The sequence below is a fragment of the Notolepis coatsorum genome, assembly GCF_963971535.1.
Source record: "Notolepis coatsorum genome assembly, chromosome: 12".
Lineage (NCBI taxonomy): Eukaryota > Metazoa > Chordata > Actinopteri > Aulopiformes > Paralepididae > Notolepis > Notolepis coatsorum.
Window position 1 is genome coordinate 66,761,218 of NC_140176.1, and position 24,449 is coordinate 66,785,666.

At 41.1% G+C, this 24,449-nt stretch overlaps 1 protein-coding gene across 1 annotated transcript in view; it reads left to right on the forward strand.

Moving 5' to 3' along the window:
- Nucleotides 1–322: 322 nt before the first annotated feature.
- Nucleotides 323–24,449, forward strand: part of fasn2 (fatty acid synthase 2) — a gene marked incomplete at both ends in the record, with an annotated part of 35,650 nt that continues 11,523 nt past the window's right edge. The window contains 6 exons of the mRNA XM_084325857.1: nucleotides 323–380; nucleotides 877–1,030; nucleotides 2,240–2,400; nucleotides 3,553–3,759; nucleotides 4,192–4,373; nucleotides 6,434–11,906. Coding sequence (XP_084181983.1) covers nucleotides 323–380; nucleotides 877–1,030; nucleotides 2,240–2,400; nucleotides 3,553–3,759; nucleotides 4,192–4,373; nucleotides 6,434–11,906 — 6,235 coding nt within the window. The remainder of the gene's footprint in view (nucleotides 381–876; nucleotides 1,031–2,239; nucleotides 2,401–3,552; nucleotides 3,760–4,191; nucleotides 4,374–6,433; nucleotides 11,907–24,449) is intronic.

The following is a 24,449-nucleotide window of genomic DNA, read 5'->3' on the forward strand; positions in this document are numbered from 1 at the left end:
TGCTCATTACACGTGGTCCAATCATTTACGAGGGGCCATACAGGTGGGCATTGAAGGCCTTCATCTCCATGGCCACCTTTACAGTAAATCATTAATGTTTTATAAACAAAACGAACACTATAAGAATCAGCTGGAGGTGTGAGGGTGATACCATTACCAAATACACACGCACACGGTAAGGTGACATATGGATATATGACACATCAATTTGAGTTTGACATAATTATTTAAATTGGATGTAATGCTGTGATATTGATCCTCATGATTGATTCTTTCTTTTCTTTCTTTTCCTCTTTGCACTTCACAGTAATGTACAGCAATCATGGAAGAAGCGGAAGATGCCATTGCTGTCGTGGGTATAGGATGCAATTTTCCAGGAGGTAAACCTTTTGATTTGGAAAACAAACAAACAAAATTAATAAATAATAATAATAATACAATTCAATATTTTGCCTTACGTTCCCTCACTGCAATGCTGAAATGGAGTGAATTGGAATTATTTTAGGTTAAAACACGTTTCCTTCAGCAGTTAGACCTATACTGTACTTGACTGGCACTATCCCTGCACAGTGTCAGTTTTTGTGCAACAAATAATACATGATGACCAATGGGTTTATAAAAATAAAACGCAGGTCTCAACCCACGTTATCATCTGATTTGATGTTCATACCTACTCATTACACAAATGATTATAAATGTGATTAAAAAAAATTATTAGTATATACAAACATATACATGTATATTGTAGTATATATAGTATTTTGTATATAAAATATGTATTGCATATTTTGAACATGTTGTGTGTATATGTATATATATCTTTGTATATTTTGCATTGATACAAACTGATGAAGTGTATGTGTCTATTTCAAACAGGAGAGGGGCTTGACAATTTCTGGAAGGTTCTGGTAGAAGGGAAGAACTGCTCTGCACCAATTCCCAAAGAGAGATTTGATTTCACCAGCTGGTATGATCCTGATGACAACAAAGCAGGAAAGTCCTGCACGGCTAAGGCTGCTCTCATGGAAGGGTACAGTACGCTCTTTAATCTGGCATCATTTGAATTCCAATGAATGATAAATATTTCAATTTCGACACATGGTTTATTACGTAACGTCTTGGGAAGGTTACTTTGAAAAGGTAATCTGTTTAAATATTGCATATTACCTGTAGTCAGTAACATAATCCAATTGGAACACACAAAGTAACGTAATCTGATTACTTTCATTAACTTTTGGATGACTTTGTCCCCAAAGTCAATAACATATGCAGTTAAATGGACATTTCAATTCACTTTACAGACTGGGATTTGAATGGTAGCATAGCTATAACCTGTATCAACCATTATTTTGTGTCTAAAATTAGGTTAATGTGTCTATGATCTCACAATTTAAACGGCTTTTCCCCTCAAACATTCAGCATGTAACCAGATATTTTTCATAAAGTTACTATATAGGCACCGGTCAATCAGATTACAGAAACAACGTATACATGTAATCCCCGTCCTTGTTCATAAATTAAGCAATCTTGCAAAACTAGTCCAGGCAGTTGGTTGTGTTTTCTATGCTTGCCCAGGTGTTTCTATTTGTGGTTTTGCAGTTGATCACAGTTGGTCCCTGCTCTCATATTTGGCTGGTTTAAATTAAATCTAAAAACACCCAGGACAATATCCAAATAAATGGCTCTCACTCACTGAGGAAAAGGTGTATTTGCACCAAATTTCAAAAACACATGTTTTTTTCACTGGGTGTTTATTTTTGTATGTACAATATTGTATGCTCAGTTGCTCACACAAAGATAATGTATGCTAGTGACTTTACACTGCACCAGAAATAAAGTGTAGGTTCCCCTGAATCATAAAAGGTATAACATCTGATACTGACTCAAAGTATAAGCTCATAATTGGCAAAGATATAACACTATGTCCAGGCAAACCTTTGTCTATGTGGGCTTTAGAGGGTTACAGGGAGGAATTAGATACAGAGCAAGGTTCAATGCCAAAGTTAAACTGTATTTATATTTATTCTCAGTCAATTGTAATATTTCAATTCACAAGTACCACTTTTCTGTTCAATACTGTATGTGACCACATGGGGAAGATGAAAAAACAATGTTTGACTGATCGGTCATACATATAAATGCAATACCTCCCAGCAGATGAAGTGAGTGGTGCATTTAATTGTTTTACAACAGCTTATGAGTTCTGTTTCACCAACCTAATGGCTGTTCATTTCCCCAGGTTCAACGACTTTGACCACAAGTTCTTTGGCATCACAGACCGCGAAGTGGAGCAAATGGACCCCCAACAGAAGCAACTTCTTATGTGTGTGTACAGGGCTTTAGAGAATGCTGGAATACCAATGGAGAAGGCCAATGGTACCAGGACAGGAGTGTTTTTGGGTAATGCAGAAAAAAGTACACTATCTTTAACTGTATCTATGATTCAATACTTTAGCGTAATGGCACTTCAAGTTATTATTTGTCACATATAAGGTACACATACATTACAGTGAAAAGCTTGGTTCTGTATGAGCCTTCTGAGATTGTGCTTCATACTGTAAAAAGAATAAAGACCAAACACTATACAAAATATACAAAACTAAAGTACAAAATGCAAACAAAATGCAAAAACGCTCAAATGAGGTAGAGATGTAGTGCAAATATTTTAGTAATAAATAGATCAAATACAAATATTAAGAAGTGTTTAAAGTGTCTAAAGTGAATGTTAAGGGTGAATGTGCATGTGGATGTGTGTGGGCTAGTGTTGCATGGTGTCATTGAGCATCCTGATGGCCTGGGTGCTCAATGACACTTATTTGTTGAAGTAGAACGCAGTCAGGTTTTAAATGTCAAATAAAATCAAATAAAATCAGATGTATTTGTAAAGCCAGAAATCACAAGGTAATGCCCCCAATGTGGGGTACATAAGATTTTAATAATTTTTTAAGATTTAAATAGAATAGAGCTAAGAACAACAACAACAAAAGAAAAAGCATAAGGAAACAAACGCTAGTATGAAAATAGGATAAAGGCCAAATGTCAAGGCATGGAGCTCAAAATATCAGAGTCATATTCCGTTTGGATGAATGTGTCCGTGTATGTATTCCACTCGGATCCATTTGAAGTATGGGGGCGACGTAGAGAAGATCGCACCATCTTGGCCATCACCACGAGACATCTACCACTTTGGCCATCACCACGAGACATCCACTCACAGAGAGACAGGGATATGGGGACAGGGATACAGGGACAAGGGTTAGACAGTTCCTGTGTTTGTGGTGGGCGGACATAGGAGCAAAAGATACATGTAGTCGGCATATGTGTGAATAGAATAGATGTACTAATAGAATAGAAGTAGAACAGGCATGGTTTTTAGACGTTGTAGGTCAGACAGAAGCTGATCCATGACCAATTTTGCAGATCAAATCATATCACCTGACATTCCCTAATTGATAACGCTTCAGACACAATGTTGTGACTCATTAGTAGATATGCTTGTGTAAAACTAAATATTAACGTACGTGGTGTTAACATATTTATGATTCACTGCAGGTCTAATGAACAGAGATTATGAACAAAACGCTGCACACATGCACCCGACTCTGATCAACCACTGGACCGGTACAGGGCTGGCCATGAGTATATCAGCCAACCGAGTCTCATACGCCTTCAACTTCACTGGACCCTCCATGTCCATAGACTGTGCCTGCTCCTCATCCCTGGTTGCTCTGCATTTAGCTTGTCAAGCCATAAAACAAGGTAAGCAATATTGTTTTGCATCCCTATAGGACAATGTGTAATACAGTATACGCCTATAGGACAATGTGTAATATACATAGGTGTTTGTGCACGTCTGTGTGTTTGTGAATGTGTGCGTGTTTATCCACGGAGGTCCGATGTTTGATATTTTCATATATTGCTGCTGTCAAATGAAAAACCTTGTATGTTTTTACTTCAGTTGAAGCAAGTGTAGGCCTACAAGCTTCTCTGTGGCGTGATTCAGTTTCATGATCCTAAAGAACATGACAGCTATTGGAAATGCAATGGATAAAACACACATGGGTGTCAATTAAAACATTCTATTGGTGGTTTTTCACACAAGGTTCTCACCAGACAGTTGTCAGAGCCATACAGGCTCATTTACTAATACAACTGCATTATTCTCTATGCTATAACCTCTTGTTCAATCAGGAGACTGTGAGATGGCCGTATGCGGGGGTGTCAGCTGTATCATGGAGCCAAGAGTCTTTGTTTCGCTCAGCAAGGCGAAGATGATCTCACCTGATGGCACCAGCAAACCCTTCTCCAGCAGAGCAGACGGCTACGGTCGAGGAGAGGGCTGTGGGGTAGTGCTGCTGAAGCCGCTGAACAAGGTCTGCATTATGCAAACATGCCGATCCTAATTAAAAACACTGTCATGACAGGTTGTGCACATAGTTATAAAAAGTGTTATATAATATAACAATATTTATGTTAGAGGGCCACCAATATGGATTTTCTTCTGGATCTTTTTTCAATATAATATAATAATAAATTATTATATAGCACTTTTCTATAATTCAAAGTCGCTTTACACTAAGGGGTGGAGTTAGTGAGACAAACAACAGACAGACGTAACACAAACACACAAGAGTGGATGGGGGGGGGGGGGGCTAAGAGAAGGCAAAGGAGAAGAGATGGGTCTTGAGGCAGGATTGAAAAACTGAGAGGGACTTTGAGTCTCTTGTTTGGAGAAGAGAGTTCCAGAGCCTGGGAGCTGCCCTGGAGAATGCTGTCCCCAAAGGCTGAGGTGGATCTGAGGGACCAAGAGGGTTGGTAGGGGGAGAGGAAGTCAGTGAGATAATGGAGGGGCCGTTTGATGTCTTTGTAGGTGAAGACCAGGATTTTGTAGTTGATCTGGTGAGAGACAGGAAGCTGATGGATGTCTTTTAGGATTGATTGAAAACTTTATTAACAGATTGCAGAATGGGTACAATACAGTACGGCTCAATACAAACAATTGTTAAGCGGATGCAGACCAGAGAAAGACTTTCTTCTTGTTTACATCATAGTCACCCATTTTCAATTCATCAAGACATTTATGACATACAAGATATACAAATATACAGTACTGTTTAAGAGAAAGAGATCATAAAAAATATATATACATTCGAGGGGGAAGAAACTGTACATTGGAGGAGGTTGGGTGGGTGGGTGTGGTGACTGATGGACTGATTTGGTGCCAAGATTTGGTGTGAGTTAGAGGTTGGCGGATGCGTTCTGGACCAGTAGGAGTCTATTGGTGGAGCTGCAGCACTGATGCCGTAGAGGAGTGAGTTGCAGTAACTAAGGCAGGAGGAGATGAAGGCGTGGATCAGTGTTTCAGCAGCAGGATGTGCGAGAGAGGGCCGGATATTTGCAATATTGTGAAGGTGGTAGAAAGACGTTTTGACAATTTGACTGATATGGGGCTCAAGGGAGAGGGTGGAATCAAAGATCATGCCAAGGTTGCGTGCCTGGGAGGAAGGAGGGACAATGGTGAGTGTGGGGTTGTTGATTCTGCTGAGGGTGGAATTTGAGCCGATGAGGTGGAGTTTTTGTCACTGTTGAGTTTGAGGAAATTCTGTTGCATCCAGGCAGGAGTCGATGTGAGATAGGGGTGGGTTGTGGGGGGAGTTGGTGCTGAGGTATATCTGAGTGTCATTAGCATAGCAGTGGAAATCAAGGTTGAAATGGCAGATAATCTAACTGAGAGAGAGGATGTGGATGATGGAAAGGAGTGGGCTGAGTAGGGAACCTAGGTGAACACCTTGTGTGACAGTGGATGAAACAGAGAAATGGTTGTAAAGTGAAATGCGTGATCTGTTGAAGAGGTAGGGCTGAAGCCAGCTGAGTGCGGTGCCTTCAATACCAAGTGATTCAAGTCTAGTGAGCAGGATGTTGTGTCTCATGGTGTCGATGGCTGCACTCAGGTCAGGAAGGATGAGGGTGTTAAGGACTCCAGTGTCAGCCAAGGTGAGGAGGTACTTTGAGGAGTACTTTGAAGAGTGTCTTATTAATACAATTTATGGTAAGATAAGATACAAATAACTGTATTAATTTATGTAAGAGGGGAAAGTGCATTAAATATCCACTACAATTATGTCATAAATTGCTTGCTGTGGATTGTTACTTATAGGAGCACAGCCAACTCTCAGTAGGCTAAGGGGGAATGGCCTTCTGTTCACAAGACAATATATGCTTGATAGGACTACTAAGTTGCTGGTGCTCAGTCCTCTCACTGATTGGCTGGTATCTGACTGATTGGCCAATCAGAGCAGTAATAGGCAATAGTTCAACATGACCTAATACAGAATTGTTTGCAGTTTAGCAGCTTGTGTAATATCAACTACAGTATATGACCAACTATGTTATCACAATATTGTAAGAGTGTACAATTCATTATGTCAAACAGGCTATACAGGACTGTGACCATGTATGGGGTGTCATCAGCAAGACAGCAGTCAACCAAGATGGCCACACAGTCACACCAATCACCAAGCCTTCCATGGTTCAACAAGAGGAGCTGCTGCGCAGAATCTACTCAGAGTCTGACCTTGCAAGTGTCCAGTACATAGAGGCTCACGGTACAGGAACCCCCATCGGGGACTCGACAGAGGCAGGGAGTATCTCAAATGCCATTGCCAAAGCCAAACCGCCCGGTTCAGAGACACTCCGCATTGGCTCCGTGAAGAGCAACATTGGACACACCGAGTCTGCAGCTGGAGTGGCGGGGCTCATTAAGGTACTCTTAATGATGAAGCATGAAACCATTGTTCCCTCTGTGTTCTACTCTGAAGACAGTGCCAGCATAGATGCCAAAGCTCTAAATGTAAAAGTTCCTACGGAAACAGAGAGGTGGGTGGGCTCTCATAAAAAAGTTGCAGGGATTAATAACTTTGGTTTTGGGGGAACAAATGCACATGCCATTGTCAAACAATACCAACATTCAAACGTTCCTCAAAAAAAGAACAGTTGGAAACGGGACAAGTATTTTGTCATGTCAGCAAATTCTCCTAAATCCCTCAGTTTGATGATAGAAGACACCATTAAACAGGTAGATGCAGACAACGAAGTTGATCTCAATTCTCTGGTATACACATCAGCTTGTCGGAGAAGCCACCTAAAACACAAATACAGAAATGCTGTCCTGATTTCATCTCTAGTTGATCTTAAAAATCAACTAGAATCTACCCAACGCAAAAAGATTACCCCTTCATACTCAGATCCAAAGTTGGTCTTTGTATTCTGTGGGAATGGTTTAACTTACCACGGCATGTGTCAGCAGTTGTTGAAACAGGAAACTGTATTTAGAGACAAGATCAAAGAGATTGAGAAACTGTTCCAGAGGTTCAGTGGGTTGAACATCTTGGACATACTTGAGAGTGAGGTTGAGAGTGTCTTCTCAAAACCAGATGTTGTCCAGCCCCTCCTCTTTGCTATTCAGGTTGGCATTGCCACCCTCCTCAAGCACTGGGGGGTGAAACCTGATGCCATTCTTGGGCACTCTGTTGGAGAGGTGGCTGCTGCTCACTGTTCAGGCCTCTTGTCTCTCGAGGATGCAGTGAAGGTCATCTACCACCGCAGTACTCTCCAGACTCAAGTCACAGGAGGTAAAATGCTGGTGGTCAGCAACATGGCTTTGTCAGAGGTAATGAATCGTCTTTCTCGCTACTCTAAGGTTAGCATTGCTGCCTTCAACAGCCCCCAGTCTTGCACCATCTCAGGTAATGCTGATGCAATTGAAAGTCTCCACCAAGAACTAGGCAGCTCAGACAAGAATCAGAATCTGTTCCTTCGAGTTCTGGATGTCCCTGTTGCTTACCACAGCCACATGATGGACCCGATTCTGTCTAAAGTAGAAGACAGTATTGGCTGCTTACAGGTGAATGATGTAAAGACAGAGTTGTTCTCTACGGTCACAGGCAGGGAGGTAGAGCAATCGGATTTTGTCACAGGGCATTATTGGGCCAGAAACATTCGTGAGCCAGTATCTTTCGAGCAGGCTGTGAGATCAGCAGCCAAAGGGAAAAGGAATGTAGTCTTTGTAGAGATCGGTCCAAGGAGGGCGCTCCATAGGAACATCATGGAAACTCTGGGAAATAACACCCCTGTTCTCGCCTCTGTGCAGCCAAAGAAAGATCATGAAACGATGCTGGGAATTGTGTCTGAGCTGTTTGAACTGGGGGTTCAGGTAGATTGGAACCAGTTCTACCGAGGACATGAGACAAGTCCATTGCCTTTCCCAAGGTACCAGTTTGACTGCTCTTACAGGGATGTTATCATTGGAGGTGCACAGCAAACTACGGCAAGTAATCACCCTGTACTGAATCAGACCAGCAATGACATGTTTAGCTGTGATCTGTTGTCAGACTCCTCCTCCTACCTGCATGAGCATAAACACAATGGCATACCCATCATCCCTGGTGCCTTCTATGTTGAGTTGGGTTTGGCTGCTTTCTTGGCAAGTGCTAAACCAAAGGTCCCTCTGAACACACTTCAACTTAGTATACATTTTCAGAGTCCTTTTGTTTTAACCCAGAATGCAGCAAAGATGAAAGTGCAACTAGAGCCTGTGGATAATTTAGCACATTTCACAATATCTTCTCCATCTGCAGTCTATGCATCTGGTACAATCATTTGCAGCCGGGAAAGGCTCATTGAGGAGCAAAGTATTTCCTTAAACTCCATTTCTAAAAGATGCAAATATGTGGTGAGCGCTGACAAGTTCTATGGATACCTTTCTGAAGTTGGGTTTCAGTATGGGGACATTTTCAAAAACAAGGGAGATGTGCATTATGGAGAAGAATTGATGGAGTGTTTTTCATTCATCACAGTTCCAACAGAGTTAAGGTCTCAATTGCATGACTACTGCATCCACCCTGTTGTTCTCGATTTCCTGATGCAACTTCTGCCAGCTACGGTAGCCCATGCATTTGCTGGACGGCCTGGCTTTCCTGCCCAGATAGGTAGTTTGACGGTCTTTGCACCCCTGCAAGATGAGATGATTGTATATCTGAGAGCCACAGATGTGGGTCTTGATCACATTGATGTATGTGGCTGCTTGACAGATAAAGAAGGCAGAGTGTTGGTTGAGATCAAGCATGTGCAGATCAAGTACCTTGGAAGTCGTTCTCATGTAGTTGAGGACTACTTCTACCACAACGACTACAAGGTTGTCAGTGAAGACATCAAATCCTCTCATCCCCCTAAGGCCTTGGTCTTCTGCGACCAGTTAGGGATTGCCAAAGCCATGCAACAGCACCTTGACTCAAGCTCCAGATACATTTCCTTCACACATACAAAGGATATCTTGAGCCATGGGTTCCCTGCTCTCTTGGCAAATCTCAACATCACAGATATTGAGGAAAACTTTGAGGAGGTCCTGTTCTTGTGGGGAAATGAAGACCTGACATCCCTCGCAGCTGATGCTGTTTTGCAGAAGTTGGTAAGCTGCTGTGAGGTTTTACGCCAAATAGTCCTTGAACTGAAACAGAAGGATTTTGCAAACTCCATCAGAGCAATAACCTACTGCTCATCCGAAATCACAGTAGACCACATCAGCCCAGGCTTTGCAGTGTCTGGCATGACAAGAGCATTTGCTGCAGAGATGCCAGATCTTTCCTTTCAGCTGATTGACATGGGCTCTGTCTCCACTGAGGACATCACAGCTCTGGCTCAGGTCTTAAGATCATATCCTGGCAGCAAATACCCAGAGTTGGTGGTGAAAGATGGCTGGGTTTTAAAACCCTCCATTGTCCATACCCCTGGGCAAATTATTGACAGTTCAGAAAGGAGTTTCATCTCCACATCATCTGATCCCTGCATCCTTCAGACTTCTGATGCATATACAATGACAAAGCTGTCTGCCATTCCTGTAGACTCTGAGGACCAGCATGTCAGTGATATGTCAGTTGACATCCAGGTCAGTAAGATATGTGCTCATTCTTCTGATTACTTTCCTGTCAGTGCTCCACATTTTAAATTTGGCCAAGCAATCTACTGGAACAAACACTCATTTCAGAACCACAAGCTACTTGCTCTGGATTTCAGTGGCACTATTACAGCTGTCGGAAAGGATGTTAAGAGATTGAAGGCTGGAGATCACGTTGTCTCATGTTACCCTGTTGTGGCAGCCACCAAGGTCACCGTTCCAGAGGAAGTTTGCTACAGTGCAAAGAAGTTCCCATTCCTCAGAGAAACGCCCTGTGTTTCATACTTTGTGCTGGCATGGGAGATACTGCATAGAGTATTACCATCAGTCAAAAAACAGTTAGGAATCATATCTTCCTGTCCTGACTCTGCTCTGATGAAGGTCTTGGCTCTCACAGCGTACAGATCAGGATGGAAAGTTGTTGGTACAGAGAGTAATAGAACATTTGCAGATGCTAATCAAATAGATACATTTGTCCTGCTACCTCCATGTGATGAATCCCTGATTGAAAAATCTGGCAATATACCTGGTGTGCGAAATGTCGTCATCATCTGTGAATCTCAGTCTCAGTGTTTGCTCACTCAAGATGTGCTCCAAAATGTGAAGGAAAGCGTACACATGCAGACCATTGAAATGTCCACCATTCTACAAACGGGAACCTTGATTGCACACATGCCACACATTTACCGTTGGATCAAGTCAATGTACTTGGACAGGACATCATTTGCTCTAGGAAACTTCACCTTTCAGAGAGTGGCATCCGAAAGCCATGGCATCCTTCTCTTGGAGAAATCAGAGTCATACTTCACTTCCAAGACCCTGCCTGTTGTGACACTGGCAAAGGGTGTCAAAGGTACACTGTCCGACATTCCAGTGCTACAGACCAAAAAACAGCTTTTCCGACAGAGGGCTGTGTACATTGTTACAGGTGGTCTCACTGGGTTGGGATTTGAAACAGTCAAGTTTATTGCTCACCGAGGAGGAGGACACATTGTCATCCTATCCAGGAGCAGCCCCACGTCAGATATGCAGCAAGAGATACACACTCTGGAGAAACAGTGTGGGGCATGTATCACCAGCATAGAGTGTGATGTATCTGTCTCTGGACACGTGCACAAGGCCATCGGCATCATCAGACAGAAATTCCCCTCCTCTCCAATCAGAGGAGTGTTTCACAGTGCGGTTGTCCTGCACGATGGCCTGATTGAGACCCTCGACAAATCTCTCTATGAGAAGGTTCTCAAGCCCAAAGTGAATGGTGTTCTGCATCTACACCAAGCGACACAGCTCTGCCCTTTAGATTACTTTGTGTGCTACTCCTCCATCTCTGCTTTTCTGGGAAATGCATCGCAGACAAACTACGCAGCCGCCAACACATTCCTCGATACATTCTGTCATTATAGACGGAAATGTGGGCTTCCTGGGCAATCTATCAACTGGGGAGCACTGAACCTTGGTCTCCTCTTGAACAAGAGGCACTTTCAAAGATTTCTGGAAGCAAAGGGGATGATGGTGTTGGATGTGGCTGAGATCTATAGAAGTTTGGAACAGTGCCTTGTGCTTAACAGACCCCAACAGGCTGTTTGTCGGTTTCACTTCAAAAACATCAGATATAATGTCCTTTCTCAAAATGCAGCCCTGACCATGCGTTTGTCCGCATTAGTGGAAGAAGCCTTTCAAGAAAGCAAAGGGATGGATTCACAGACCAAGGCAACGGTTTCAGTCTCGCCAAAAGACTATGTCAGATCTCTACTCAGCGAAACCGTTGGTATTGACGAGAGTGAATTGAGTGATGAATTACCCCTCCCTTCATTGGGCATTGATTCAATGCAGGCAATGACTTTGCAGAATCTCATCTTTCAGGAAAAAGGTGTGAACGTGCCTCTAGTTCGGTTGCTGGACCCCAATGCCACACTAATAACAGTAGTAGCAACACTAAATGAAGTAATTGGAGGTGACATTTCAAATGATGACCAAGGGTTGCTTTTGATTCAGGACATAAATGTTGTTTCTACAAGGTTTTAGATCTCAAACTCAGACACTGAATGCATTGCCAATTCAACCATTATGTACTGCTATTAACCAGTAGTATTGCATGGGCTCATATAATAATAATAATAATAATAATTAGTATTTACCCAGTTGTCCTTTTTTGTGTATCACTCACTGCTGTATATAGTATTGGGTATTTTTGGGGGGTGGGGCAGTGTTTGTACTGTATGTACAGCATGTGTACATAATATCACTGACTCACTCACTCAGCCTCTCTGCCCCTAGTGGTGACTCACAGGCACAGCACTTTGTATAAGACCAATTCAATCTATGCTCTTCGTATCTATGACACTTTTTTGTCCTTGTTTTTATATGTCCTTATATTGAGCACACTAATACAAATTAGGAAGGCAACCTCTGGAAGTGGCAATAAAATATTGAATCTTGAATATCAAATCTTATACCATTGTAAAATTTGACAAATTAACAAATCACCGGCAAGTCACCAGCTTGCAAAGGTTAATGTGTAAGAACAACATTGCCTGGGTTATTTAACAATGTCATTAATTATGTTTGTATTAGTAATATATTTTGTATTATTTTATTATAATTTTCTTTTCTGTTACTTGTTTACTGTTCTGGGTTATATATTTTTTTGCTTGGTAGTTATTGATGTAACTAAGAGATTCCCTGGAAGAAATGTTTTTAATGTACAGATATTTACAGTACATTAGGTTGACGGATAACCATGCCTAGCAGAATGGCAGAATATTTGTGACTCCTCAGGTGGCAGATAACAGAGCAGCACTTCCAAGAGAAATTATATTATGATCACCATGAGAACTCAGCAGAAGCACAGCCTATTCTGCTGGAAGAATGCTGTTAGGAAATAGAGCTGTCCCCGAAGCCTGTTTTTAGGATTCGAACTTCGCTTCGAACAGACGTTCGAACCTTCGTATTTTTATTAATCAATATAATCATTATAGATCCTATGGGGGGCGACATTGCATAGTCTATCATAGGCTAGTTAGTACATGTAAACAAAGCACAGTACTACAATTACATGTTCATATCATAATATCATATAACTGAGACTAACTTTTTTTTGTTGCTGCCGGCCCGGTAGAACATCGCCGTACGAATTGGAAGAGCTGTTGCGTGTCTACCAGAAACGTTGTGGTCTGGCAGGCTTGAACTTTCCATAAATGTGTCTCCAATCCATAAATCCATTTAGTTAGATCCAGTACTGACTGAATGTATCTTGAGATTATTATACATTTTTGGTGTGATTCGCCCGGACGTGATGTCACACGAATGCCGGCCGTGCTCAGCCAATAGACGATTCTATTCTATTCTAAACAGTTGTATTAGTGTGAACGTAATATACATTTTATCCAGTGCATATTTGGATAGTATTGTAATATTTTGCAATTTGATTGCTGCATTCATTTTCAGTTCATTCATCATTGTCATCACGTCAGTCCCCACTCCCTATTCCCTAACACACTGACTCTGCTTGGGGCGCTAAATGAATCGCCCTTTAGGCATCATATTTGAAGACGCTGATTACTACTAGAGTTGTTCCGATACCGATACTAGTATCGGAAATGCCGCCGATACTGCCTAAAATGCTAGTATCGGTATCGGCGAGTACACGTAAATTCTAGCCTCCGATCCCATGATGTAATTTATCTCCTGCCGAGTCCTGCGGAGAGTGAGGATTATAAAATGAACATGTTTTAAAGTGTGATGCTGTGTCATTTTAACAGCAGATACACTTTCTTAAATTCCATTGTCCCCGACAGTGCGGTGTGGCGGGGAGCTCGGACGGGAATCGGGCTGTGTTTGGCTGGTGTTATGATAGCATTAGCTGGAAAGATAGCTAGTTGGAACAACATCCGCTTTTAACGTTACATCAAATCAGATGATCGCCTGTCCTTTCTCCAGGACCTAACACTGTCCGTGACCGTCTATCAACAATAATGCACCCACGGTGAATTGTATTTAAGTTAAGTAGCTACTGACTAGCGTTAGCTGACTATTACTAACGTTATCTTAATGTCGATGCGGGAAGGCGAGCTAGGTCAGTTAGCTTAGCTTGATAACGTTACCGTGTCTAAAGTTGGTGCTATTCACATAATCCAGCAATAATGGCTGCAGACCTGCAAGCAAAGTACAGCAAGTGCCAAAGGATAAGAGTCTGAGGCGGAGTTTCAAAAGAGAATGTTGAATATTTATTTTGCATCAAAAATCACAACATGAACGTTCTATCTGCCACTAGCTTACAGACTGAATAGGGTATATCCGCAGAGCCACTGAGTAAGCGAGTGCAACACCGTTTAATGTCCGTGTGGATCATTGGAGTAGGGTATATCTGCAGTGCTGCAGCCCATACTCATTGATTAATGATACTAATACAAATCTATACAATCACCTGTTGTTGAATAAATACCATACGTTCTAGTTATTACTAAAAAACAGTATAACAGTATCTAAAAAAAAAAAAAAAAAAAAAAGTATAATTTATATAATTTTTTTTTTAATTTTTTTTTATGCACTGGTATCGGATAAATATCGGTATCGGCCGATACCCAAAGCTTAGGTATCGGAATCGGATCGGAAAGGGAAAAATGGTATCGGAACATCTCTAATTACTACTAGGTGCATTTATTCAATTGGCTGCGTTCGTGTGTTGCACACTGACTTGGCGATGTTTCTATCGCCCAGAAGAGAGAGGGGATGAACAGGAAGCACAAACAATGATACATTATTATATTAGGGCTGCATGAATAATCGAAAAAAAATCGTGATCTCGATTCATAGACCTATGCGATCTCATTTCTAAATTATGACGATTAAATTTTTTTTTTAAATAATAAAAAAGAAAAGATAAGAGGCGGTTCGAACCCATCAATTAACATTTGAATGCCAGCGTAACAAACGAACGTTCGAATGTTTGGGCTCAGCCCTATTAGGAATATGTTGCTGCATCTGTACGAGTGCATTACTAGAGATTGGAGTGTTGCTCACCAAATTATGGAATCTGAACTGCAGTATAATCACATTTTGAAGAGTTTTCTTTGTGCAACCATCATAAATGTGTTTTATGTTATGGTCTGTTTTGTTCCAGTGTTTACAAATATTACTTGACGCAAATAAGCTTTCTATAGCCATAGAATATAGCAAATATGTAATATTTACTGGTCGTCTAGTGTTTGTCCTTGTAGCAAGAGCTTTGTCAATAAACTACACTAGAGAGTGAAAACATTCAATTATTTAACATTTACAGTGTCGGGACACCTGAATACTTTTACCAACGGATTTCCAGTTCCGCGTTCGCGTTCTGCGCTCTGATTGGCCACTGACGTTTCTGGTCGCGCCAATCGCGTGACGGCAAGTTCTGCCACCGGTTAAGCTTAGGCACTCTTTCGAAGTTGGTTAAGGTTAGAGTTTGTCTTAGAGCAGGGCGATAGAACACTAGTCCTGATTCCAAACTCTAACCTTAACCAACTTCGAAAGAGTCGCCTAAGCTTAACCAGTGATAAACTAGGCGTTAGGTAGTTTGCTGCTGTTCGAGGCAGAAATGGGCGCGTCACGCGATTGGGCGCACATGTCACATGACCAGAAACATCAGTGGCCAATCAGATCGCACCAGAAACGTCAGTGGCCAATCAGATCGCAGAACGCGAACGCGGAACTGGAAATCCGTTGGTAAAATAATAGACGCTGTCGGGACAACCCGTTTGTTTACATTTAGATTGCAGATTGGGCCTTTAATGTGTGTTCTATAGTGTTTTTAACCAGAACTCATGTCACTCTACACAATTATGTGTAGGCCTGTCTAGTTTATTTTGACTACAGAACCACGTTTTCCATTAATTTAAAAGTCTGTGAAGAAAATGTTAAAATCACAATGACCTGTATAATAACATGATTGATGTCAATAAAAAAATACTTTTTACAATGTCATCATAGTTATGTGTTTCTTTTTTAACGTTTTGTTATTGATGTTAAATAGGTTTGAATCTTAGAGCTTCAGTCCAGATTTATAAATATTATGCGTTAACACATACATAATACGCCTATTGTCAAAATGAGCATAACGATTTTTCTGTTAGCTATTCTGTAATGTGTGCTTTTGGGGCGGAGGTTATGTTTCCAACTGTGTGTGTGTGTGTGTTCACCATATCTCGAAAGATAATTGCCAGATTGGGGTGGAATTTACTGTGCACATTCATGACCCCATGAGGAAGAAACCCATTGATTTTGGTGTCCCCATACCCTTTCTCTAGTGCTACCAAAATGTCCAGTACCATGAATTATAATGCCAGTACATTAGGTAGGCAGTGTCCCTGGCTCCTGCCTCCAAAAAGCAAAGCCAATTGATTAATCAAAGCTAATTCACTGCTTGTGTCCCTCTTGTGACATCACAAACAGCAATAATTCTGAACAGCTTGATAGGCTTGCTAATCTGAAGACTTCAAATGTTGGTCAATTGGCATGAGTAACTATGTAATTTTCCCCCAGTGCCTAACTAAATGAATGAATGAATGAATGAAAACGTTTATTTTTGGACATGTTATTCTCCATATTTCTCCAAACAACTCACGTTATCTTGTTCCGTCGAACCAAACAATCATAGCAAAAAATTAAAAAAACATTAAAAGAAAAACATTAAAAAAGAAAAAAAGAAGGAATTATAAACAAATGGTCAAGAGCAATGTGTTTGGTTAGCAGACATGTCCAAAAAAGGAGGAGAGGGAAGCTACGCTTATTGATCCCTACCCCCTTACATTTATCTTTGTTCTTCCATTAATTTTACTAGATATAACATAATTTAGTGTATTACAATATATTATACTTTTTACTTATATTAAAAGATTACAAGAAAAAAATACTTGATTCACTTGACAGCAGTGAATATAGTACAGCACTACATACACAATATAACATAACTTTGTTTATCCTCAATACTCATGTCTGTATTTTTCCAATGTGTATTTTTTTAGCTGCTTTTTAAATTGTGCCACATGTTTACTCTGTTTACTAACACTTCAGACTGCCAAATCCATGCAGAGACTAGAGACAAAACCCATTTTCCATAATATGTCACCTCTGAAGAAGAGCATGTATCCTGCCCTCAGTGTGTGTCTGTACATCAATCAACAGGTAGTGAACAAGAGTAAAGGAGATCCAGAAGCTGGAGCAAAGTTGATTGTCTTTACTGTTGTGCAGTGGCGTCGTGTGGGTAAAATAACAGAGGATGCCAAAAACAAATAATAATTTCTTTGTATTAATTAATTTTTACATTTTTTTTTTCATATTTAAGCCAAATAATATATATATAATATATTTCTCCCTCCCTCGCTCTCTCTCTCCCTCTCTTTCTGAATATTACACACACACAACACAAAGACTAGCCGTGGGGAGGATGGACTTGTTGAGGCAACGTCAAATCTTTTATTTGTTTTTTTTACATATTATGAAAGTACAGATTCATACCTTCAAAATAAGCCATCACTTGGAAATGTATTAATGGCCTGGAAACTTTCTGGAGAGTTTCACACTTGTGTGTTAAACAACTACAACCCTACCCATAATGCATTGTATTCCATGGCCCCCTCTCTCTCTGGGGACATTAACACCTTGCGTCAGGCTCTTTTGTTATGTCAATGGCTCTGTCTTGTGGTACTGTAAACACACAAAGTCATGATAGTGTGGTAGTGAAAGAGTTAACCTTCTGTAGTGTGGTAGTGAAAGAGTTAACTGATCCAATCTTCTCACAAACTCACTAAAACCTCACAAACACCAGCAACTGAGGTATTCTTAGGAGTGATCATAAATGAAAAAAATTGTTGGAAGCCTCACATAAGCCATGTAAGAGCATTGAGTATTATGTGGAGGTCAAGGTATTGGCTGAACCAACAATCTTCTTTTATCTTATATAATGCTTTGGTCCTTCCATATCTGAATTATTGTGTTGAGGTGTGGGGAAATACCTATGAAACCAACCTACTTCATAGTGGATTTTAGAAGATCAAGGCCTGACCACTCCCCTCTGCTCATCAACAACGAGGTAGTGGAGAGGGTCACTGAGTTCAAGTTCCTGGGTCTCAGTGTGAGTGAGACCCTGTCTTGGAGCACCAACACCGCCTCAATGATCGGGAAAGCCCAGCAACGCTTATACTATCTAAGGAAGCTGAAGCAGGCTGGCCTGCCACGAAATCTCCTTGTCAACTTTTACCATTGTGCGGTTGAGAGTGTGCTGACCTACGGTGTGTCTGTGTGGTTCTCCAGCTGCACAAAGGCAGAGCAAGAGGCTCTACAGAGGGTGGTGAAGGCGGCAGGCAGGATCGTTGGGACTCCTCTACCAAACATCACCTCCGTCTTCACCTCCCACTGCCTCCACCGCTCCAAATGTATCATCAAGGACCAGTCTCACCCAGCACATCACCTCTTCCAGCTCCTTCCCTCAGGGAGGAGATACCGGTCCATACATGCCAAGAGTACAAGATTTAAGAACAGCTTTTTCCCCCAAGCAGTTAGACTGTTAAATACTCATTGACTGTCCCCTCACGTGCACCATGCACTTACCACTGCACTTGATAATCTCTGATTACCACCCATTATGCACTTTATTATTTAAAATATTCTGTTATGTACAGTGTAATATGTGTTATGTGTTCATGTATGTATATATGTACTACGGTCTGTGGGAGCTCCCCTGAAATTTCGTTGTATACTGTGCAATGACAATTAAAAGTCTATTCTATTCTATTCTACTTCCTTTGGTTATGCTCCAAAAAAGAGCAATCAGGATTGTAACCAATGAGAGATATAAAGCACATACAAATTCTTTGTTTTTAAAAGTTTCAGTCCTGAAATTAAAGGACCTGGTGGATTACAAAACCGCCCAGTTCATGTACAGAGTCATACACCACAGCCTTCCTGACAAGATACAGAAATTGTTCTGTGAGAGAGCTGGACTTCAAAGATATAACCTTAGAGGGAAACTCAAACTGGAACAGCAATCTTCAAGAACAACCAGGAAGGCTATGTGTATTTCTCTGTGTGGAGTTACCTTGTGGAATGATCTGGAGGAGGAGATCAAATCAAGTCAATCTATAAATATATTAAAGAGGAAGTTCAAAAAGATGGTGTTCACAAATTATACCAGGGAGGAAGCCCAACGTATTGTATGAGAATGATTTGAAGGGTGACATGAGAGTATAGTCTAGTGTGTGTGTGTGTGTGTGCATGTGTGATTGTGTTGTGTGTAGTTGAAGTATTTGCATTGTATTGGAAATCGTGTCATATTGTACTTTCTCAGTGTTGTCTGTTCTCCAAGTACAATTTTGTAAAACTGAAATACACAAAAAAGAATATGCATCACACAATTGTTGTCAATGACATTGCATTACAGTATACAATACAAATACATTGTATGTGTAAAATGACTTCAACTAAATGTAAAATGACTAAATGAGCTAAAGTTACAAATGTCACTTAATGCTGATGAGAATGTGCCCTTTAAATAAAGTACAATATGTACAAAGTTCACTCAACTAAAATAGGAAACAGAAAGTCCTTTGAGCTGACTGAGAATTAGCATAACATTAGCAATACAGGTAGGCTAACCAGGAGCTAACACAAATGTATCCAAACTAAGCAAACATGTTAACTGAGCATTCACAGATGACTCACACATCTATAAATGTCACATCTATTTTTCTATCAAAAAAAGCAGCCATAAACAAAATACAATAAAAATGCTTGCACAATACAAAAACTTACAAGCAATGATTTCCAAGGCACAGACAGAGCTGGAAAAATAACTGCAGCTGAGAGCAGACCTCATGGCAAAACACATTCTGGGTAATGAAATAGCTGACCTGGCAGCATCACATGACTGAATCAGCCAATAGCATCAAAGCTAGAACAAGCTAAAGAAAATGAGTGCAATACTCAAAACGTCCACAAGAGGGGAAAAACACAATGGCCAAAACAAGTTCGAATAGACAGCATGTCCTATTCAGAGTAACTAAAACATATCTTAATGATGTCAAAGCATTGTAGATTAATAATCTCCTTTTATTTTCTGGTAAATATCAATTACACACCAGCAGATTTCCCCACTAAAGACCCAGCTTCCTAGTCTCCTGTCTTTAACCAATATTTAGAAACTCTTAAATCCAGTACTCACTGTAGAGCCAATAAGACTTGGGTAACAATATAATAATGGTCAGTTATTTATAAGCTATTAGATGAACTGATTGTCAACAAATCATTTATATGCATTTGTAAATTATTCATACTATTTTGTTGTTATATTGTTGGTAATATTTTGAACCATTAGCATTAGAACTAATCATCTGTAAATTATGAATAATTTATTTGTTAAGAAATCACTTTCAGTATCTTTGACAATCAATGTCCAGTAATTTCAATGACATGGGTTCCCGCCAAAAAAATGACTGTCAGGATACATGGAGTATCATCTCTATACAACATGGCCTGGACGCCTGTAGCTGTTCCGCAACTGTAGCTATTTCCGGGGTAGGCCTGATTGGCCCCGACAGGCACGTGACCCGCCGCGGCCATGCCCCGCGGCAGCCTCGCGACGCGGCAACGAGGCTGCTGTGGTTCACAGGCGCTTTCCGCCTTCAACGCCGCCCGCAGCATTAGGCAGGAGTTCGCGGCGCCTTTCACATCGCAGTCATCAGTCATAATAATCGCGCCGCTCTCTACAGTGATAATATTAATCACTGTTCAACGTTGAAGTAAGTGCTGTATTTTATTTCACATCAAGCAAGATTCACTTTGTCACAAGTGCTATCGCAGTCATCAGTCATAATAATCGCGCCGCTCTCTGCTGTATTTTATTTCACATCAAGCAAGATTCACTTTGTCACAAGTGCTATCGCAGTCATCAGTCATAATAATAATTGGTACATTGCATTGTATATTGTATGGTACAGTAACGGTCTCTGGAGCGCGCCAGCATTTGCACTGCAACACACCTTACTGTAAATTGTACCTCATCCCATTTCTGCTTTGCACTATAGCGTATTGTATATTGTATGTGTAGCTGGTCTAACTCAGTTACTTCTATTCTGCATCGAACGCTGTACATATGTCTCTATACTATTTTATTTCATACAACAATGTATGCCTTTCAAATGTTAAATGATAAATGATTGCATGACTGCCGACTGCGGCGCGATTATTATGACTGATGACTGCGATCGCGACGCTGTACATATGTCTCTATACTATTTTATTTCATACAACAATGTATGCCTTTCAAATGTTAAATGATAAATGATTGCATGACTGCCGACTGCGGCGCGATTATTATGACTGATGACTGCGATGTGAAAGGCGCCGCGAACTCCTGCCTAATGCTGCGGGCGGCGTTGAAGGCGGAAAGCGCCTGTGAACCACAGCAGCCTCGTTGCCGCGTCGCGAGGCTGCCGCGGGGCGTGGCCGCGGCGGGTCACGTGCCTGTCGGGGCCAATCAGGCCTACCCCGGAAATAGCTACAGTTGCGGAACAGCTACAGGCGGCCTGGACCTGGATACCTGTTACAGCAGAAACTGCTTGGTCGAGGGCTGTGTGAGGATGTGGAGCCACCCAGTGGGGGATTTGTGAACTGCACTCTCTCTCTCTCTCTCTCTGGATCATCAGTTCCTCCATAGAACCAGGGACCATTTCAGTCCTGCAGCCTGTGGGAGAATCCTGCAATGGTGAGTACTGAACAACACACCACACAGTACTGAACAACACACACACAGTACTGAACAACACACACACAGTACTGAACAACACACACACACAGTACTGAACAACACCCAGTACTGAACAACACACACACAGTACTGAACAACACACACACACAGTACTGAACAACACCCAGTACTGAACAACACACACACACAGTACTGAACAACACACACACAGTACTGAACAACACACACAGTACTGAACAACACACACACAGTACTGAACAACACACACACACACACACACACACACACACACACACACACAGTACTGAACAACACACACACAGTACTGAACAACACACACACACACACAGTACTGAACAACACACACACAGTACTGAACAACACACACACAGTACTGAACAACACACACACACAGTACTGAACAACACACACACAGTACTGAACAACACACACACAGTACTGAACAACACACACACAGTACTGAACAACACACACACACACAGTACTGAACAACACACACACACACACACACACACACAGTACTGAACAACACACACCCAGTACTGAACAACACACACACAGTACTGAACAACACACACACACAGTACTGAACAACACACACACACACACACACAGTACTGAACAACACACACACAGTACTGAACAACACACACACACACACACAGTACTGAACAACACACACACAGTACTGAACAACACACACACACAGTACTGAACAACACACACACACACAGTACTGAACAACACACACCCAGTACTGAACAACACACACCCAGTACTGAACAACACACACCTAGTACTGAACAACACACACAGTACTGAACAACACACACCCAGTACTGAACAACACACACCTAGTACTGAACAACACACACAGTACTGAACAACACACACCCAGTACTGAACAACACACACACACACAGTACTGAACAACACACACCCAGTACTGAACAACACACACCCAGTACTGAACAACACACACACAGTACTGAACAACACACACCTAGTACTGAACTGTACTGAACAACACACACACACAGTACTGAACAACACACACACAGTACTGAACAACACACACCTATACTGAACTGTACTGAACAACACACATAGTACTGAACAACACACACCTAGTACTGAACTGTACTGAACAACACACATAGTACTGAACAACACACACCTACACTGAACTGTACTGAACAACACACATAGTACTGAACAACACACACCTATACTGAACTGTACTGAACAACACACATGGTACTGAACAACACACACCTAGTACTGAACTGTACTGAACAACACACACACAGTACTGAACAACACACACCTATACTGAACTGTACTGAACAACACACATAGTACTGAACAACACACACCTAGTACTGAACTGTACTGAACAACACACATAGTACTGAACAACACACACCTATACTGAACTGTACTGAACAACACACATAGTACTGAACAACACACACTTAGTACTGAACTGTACTGAACAACACAGTCCAAGAGAGGCTGACGGTATCACTCCTTGTCTTTTTAAGAAATATCAAGCTGATGAGTCAGCCTACGTGTCTATATAGGCAATTAACACCCAGCTCTGAAATACAAGACGAGACATACCACAAGAGGGTGCTATCAAGTCCCTAAAGCAAAAACAGGGTCAATGCAGCTAAAAGTGCTTTATAGAGCCATGACTGAATGGAACAAATAGCCAGATCACATCTCTAAAGAAAAAACAAACCCAAGTTTCAAAAGACAATTGAAAAGGCATCTAGAAACACAAAGATTGTAAGTTAAAGACACAGCAGCGTACACAATTAGCACACAATTAGCCCCCCCCCCCACACACACAATACACACACACACACACACACACACACACACACACACACACACACACACACACACACACACACACACACACACACACACACACACACACACACACACACACACACACACACACACACACACACACACACACACACACGTGCATGAGCGGGCCCTCATCAGTGCGATTCCTTCTTCTCTTTTATTTTCATTTCAGGTAGTTGTACCTTAAGATAATTGAAGGCTGGCACCTGTAAATGCAGATATAAGTACTTTATTCTTATTTTATTATCATTATTATTATTATTATTTTCATTATTTTCTTTCCAATGAAATGAAAATCAGAAAATAGGTGGTATATGATGGAAGATACGAAAGTCAATGCTTGAAGGAAAATGGACTTCGGAAATCTGTTTTAAAATGTTTTATTACTGTTCTGTAAAAGTATTGTCTAATGTAATGTTTTATGTTTTGTGTGGACCCCAGAGAGACTAGTTGTTGTCATGCAACAGCTAATGGGGATCCTAATAAACTCAATAAACTCAATACTGAACAACACACACCCAGTACTGAACAACACACACACCCAGTACTGAACAACACACCCCCAAACTGTTTAATTTAAGTAATGTATTTTAACATTAGCTTAGCTGCCAGAGTTGTACCCTTCCGGCTGACCTGTAGTACATAACTTGTAAGTCACTTTGGATAAAAGCGTCAGCTAAATGACTAAATGTAAATGTAACATAACCTACATTTGTATGGTCAAAAGAATAAAGGACGTTTTACGTAAACAGAAAAAATAAAGGACGTTTCACATCTACCGAAAGAATAGAGGTGTTCCACATAAACAAAAATAATAAAGCACATTATTTTCCTCCTCCTGAGTTTCAGGTCCATGGT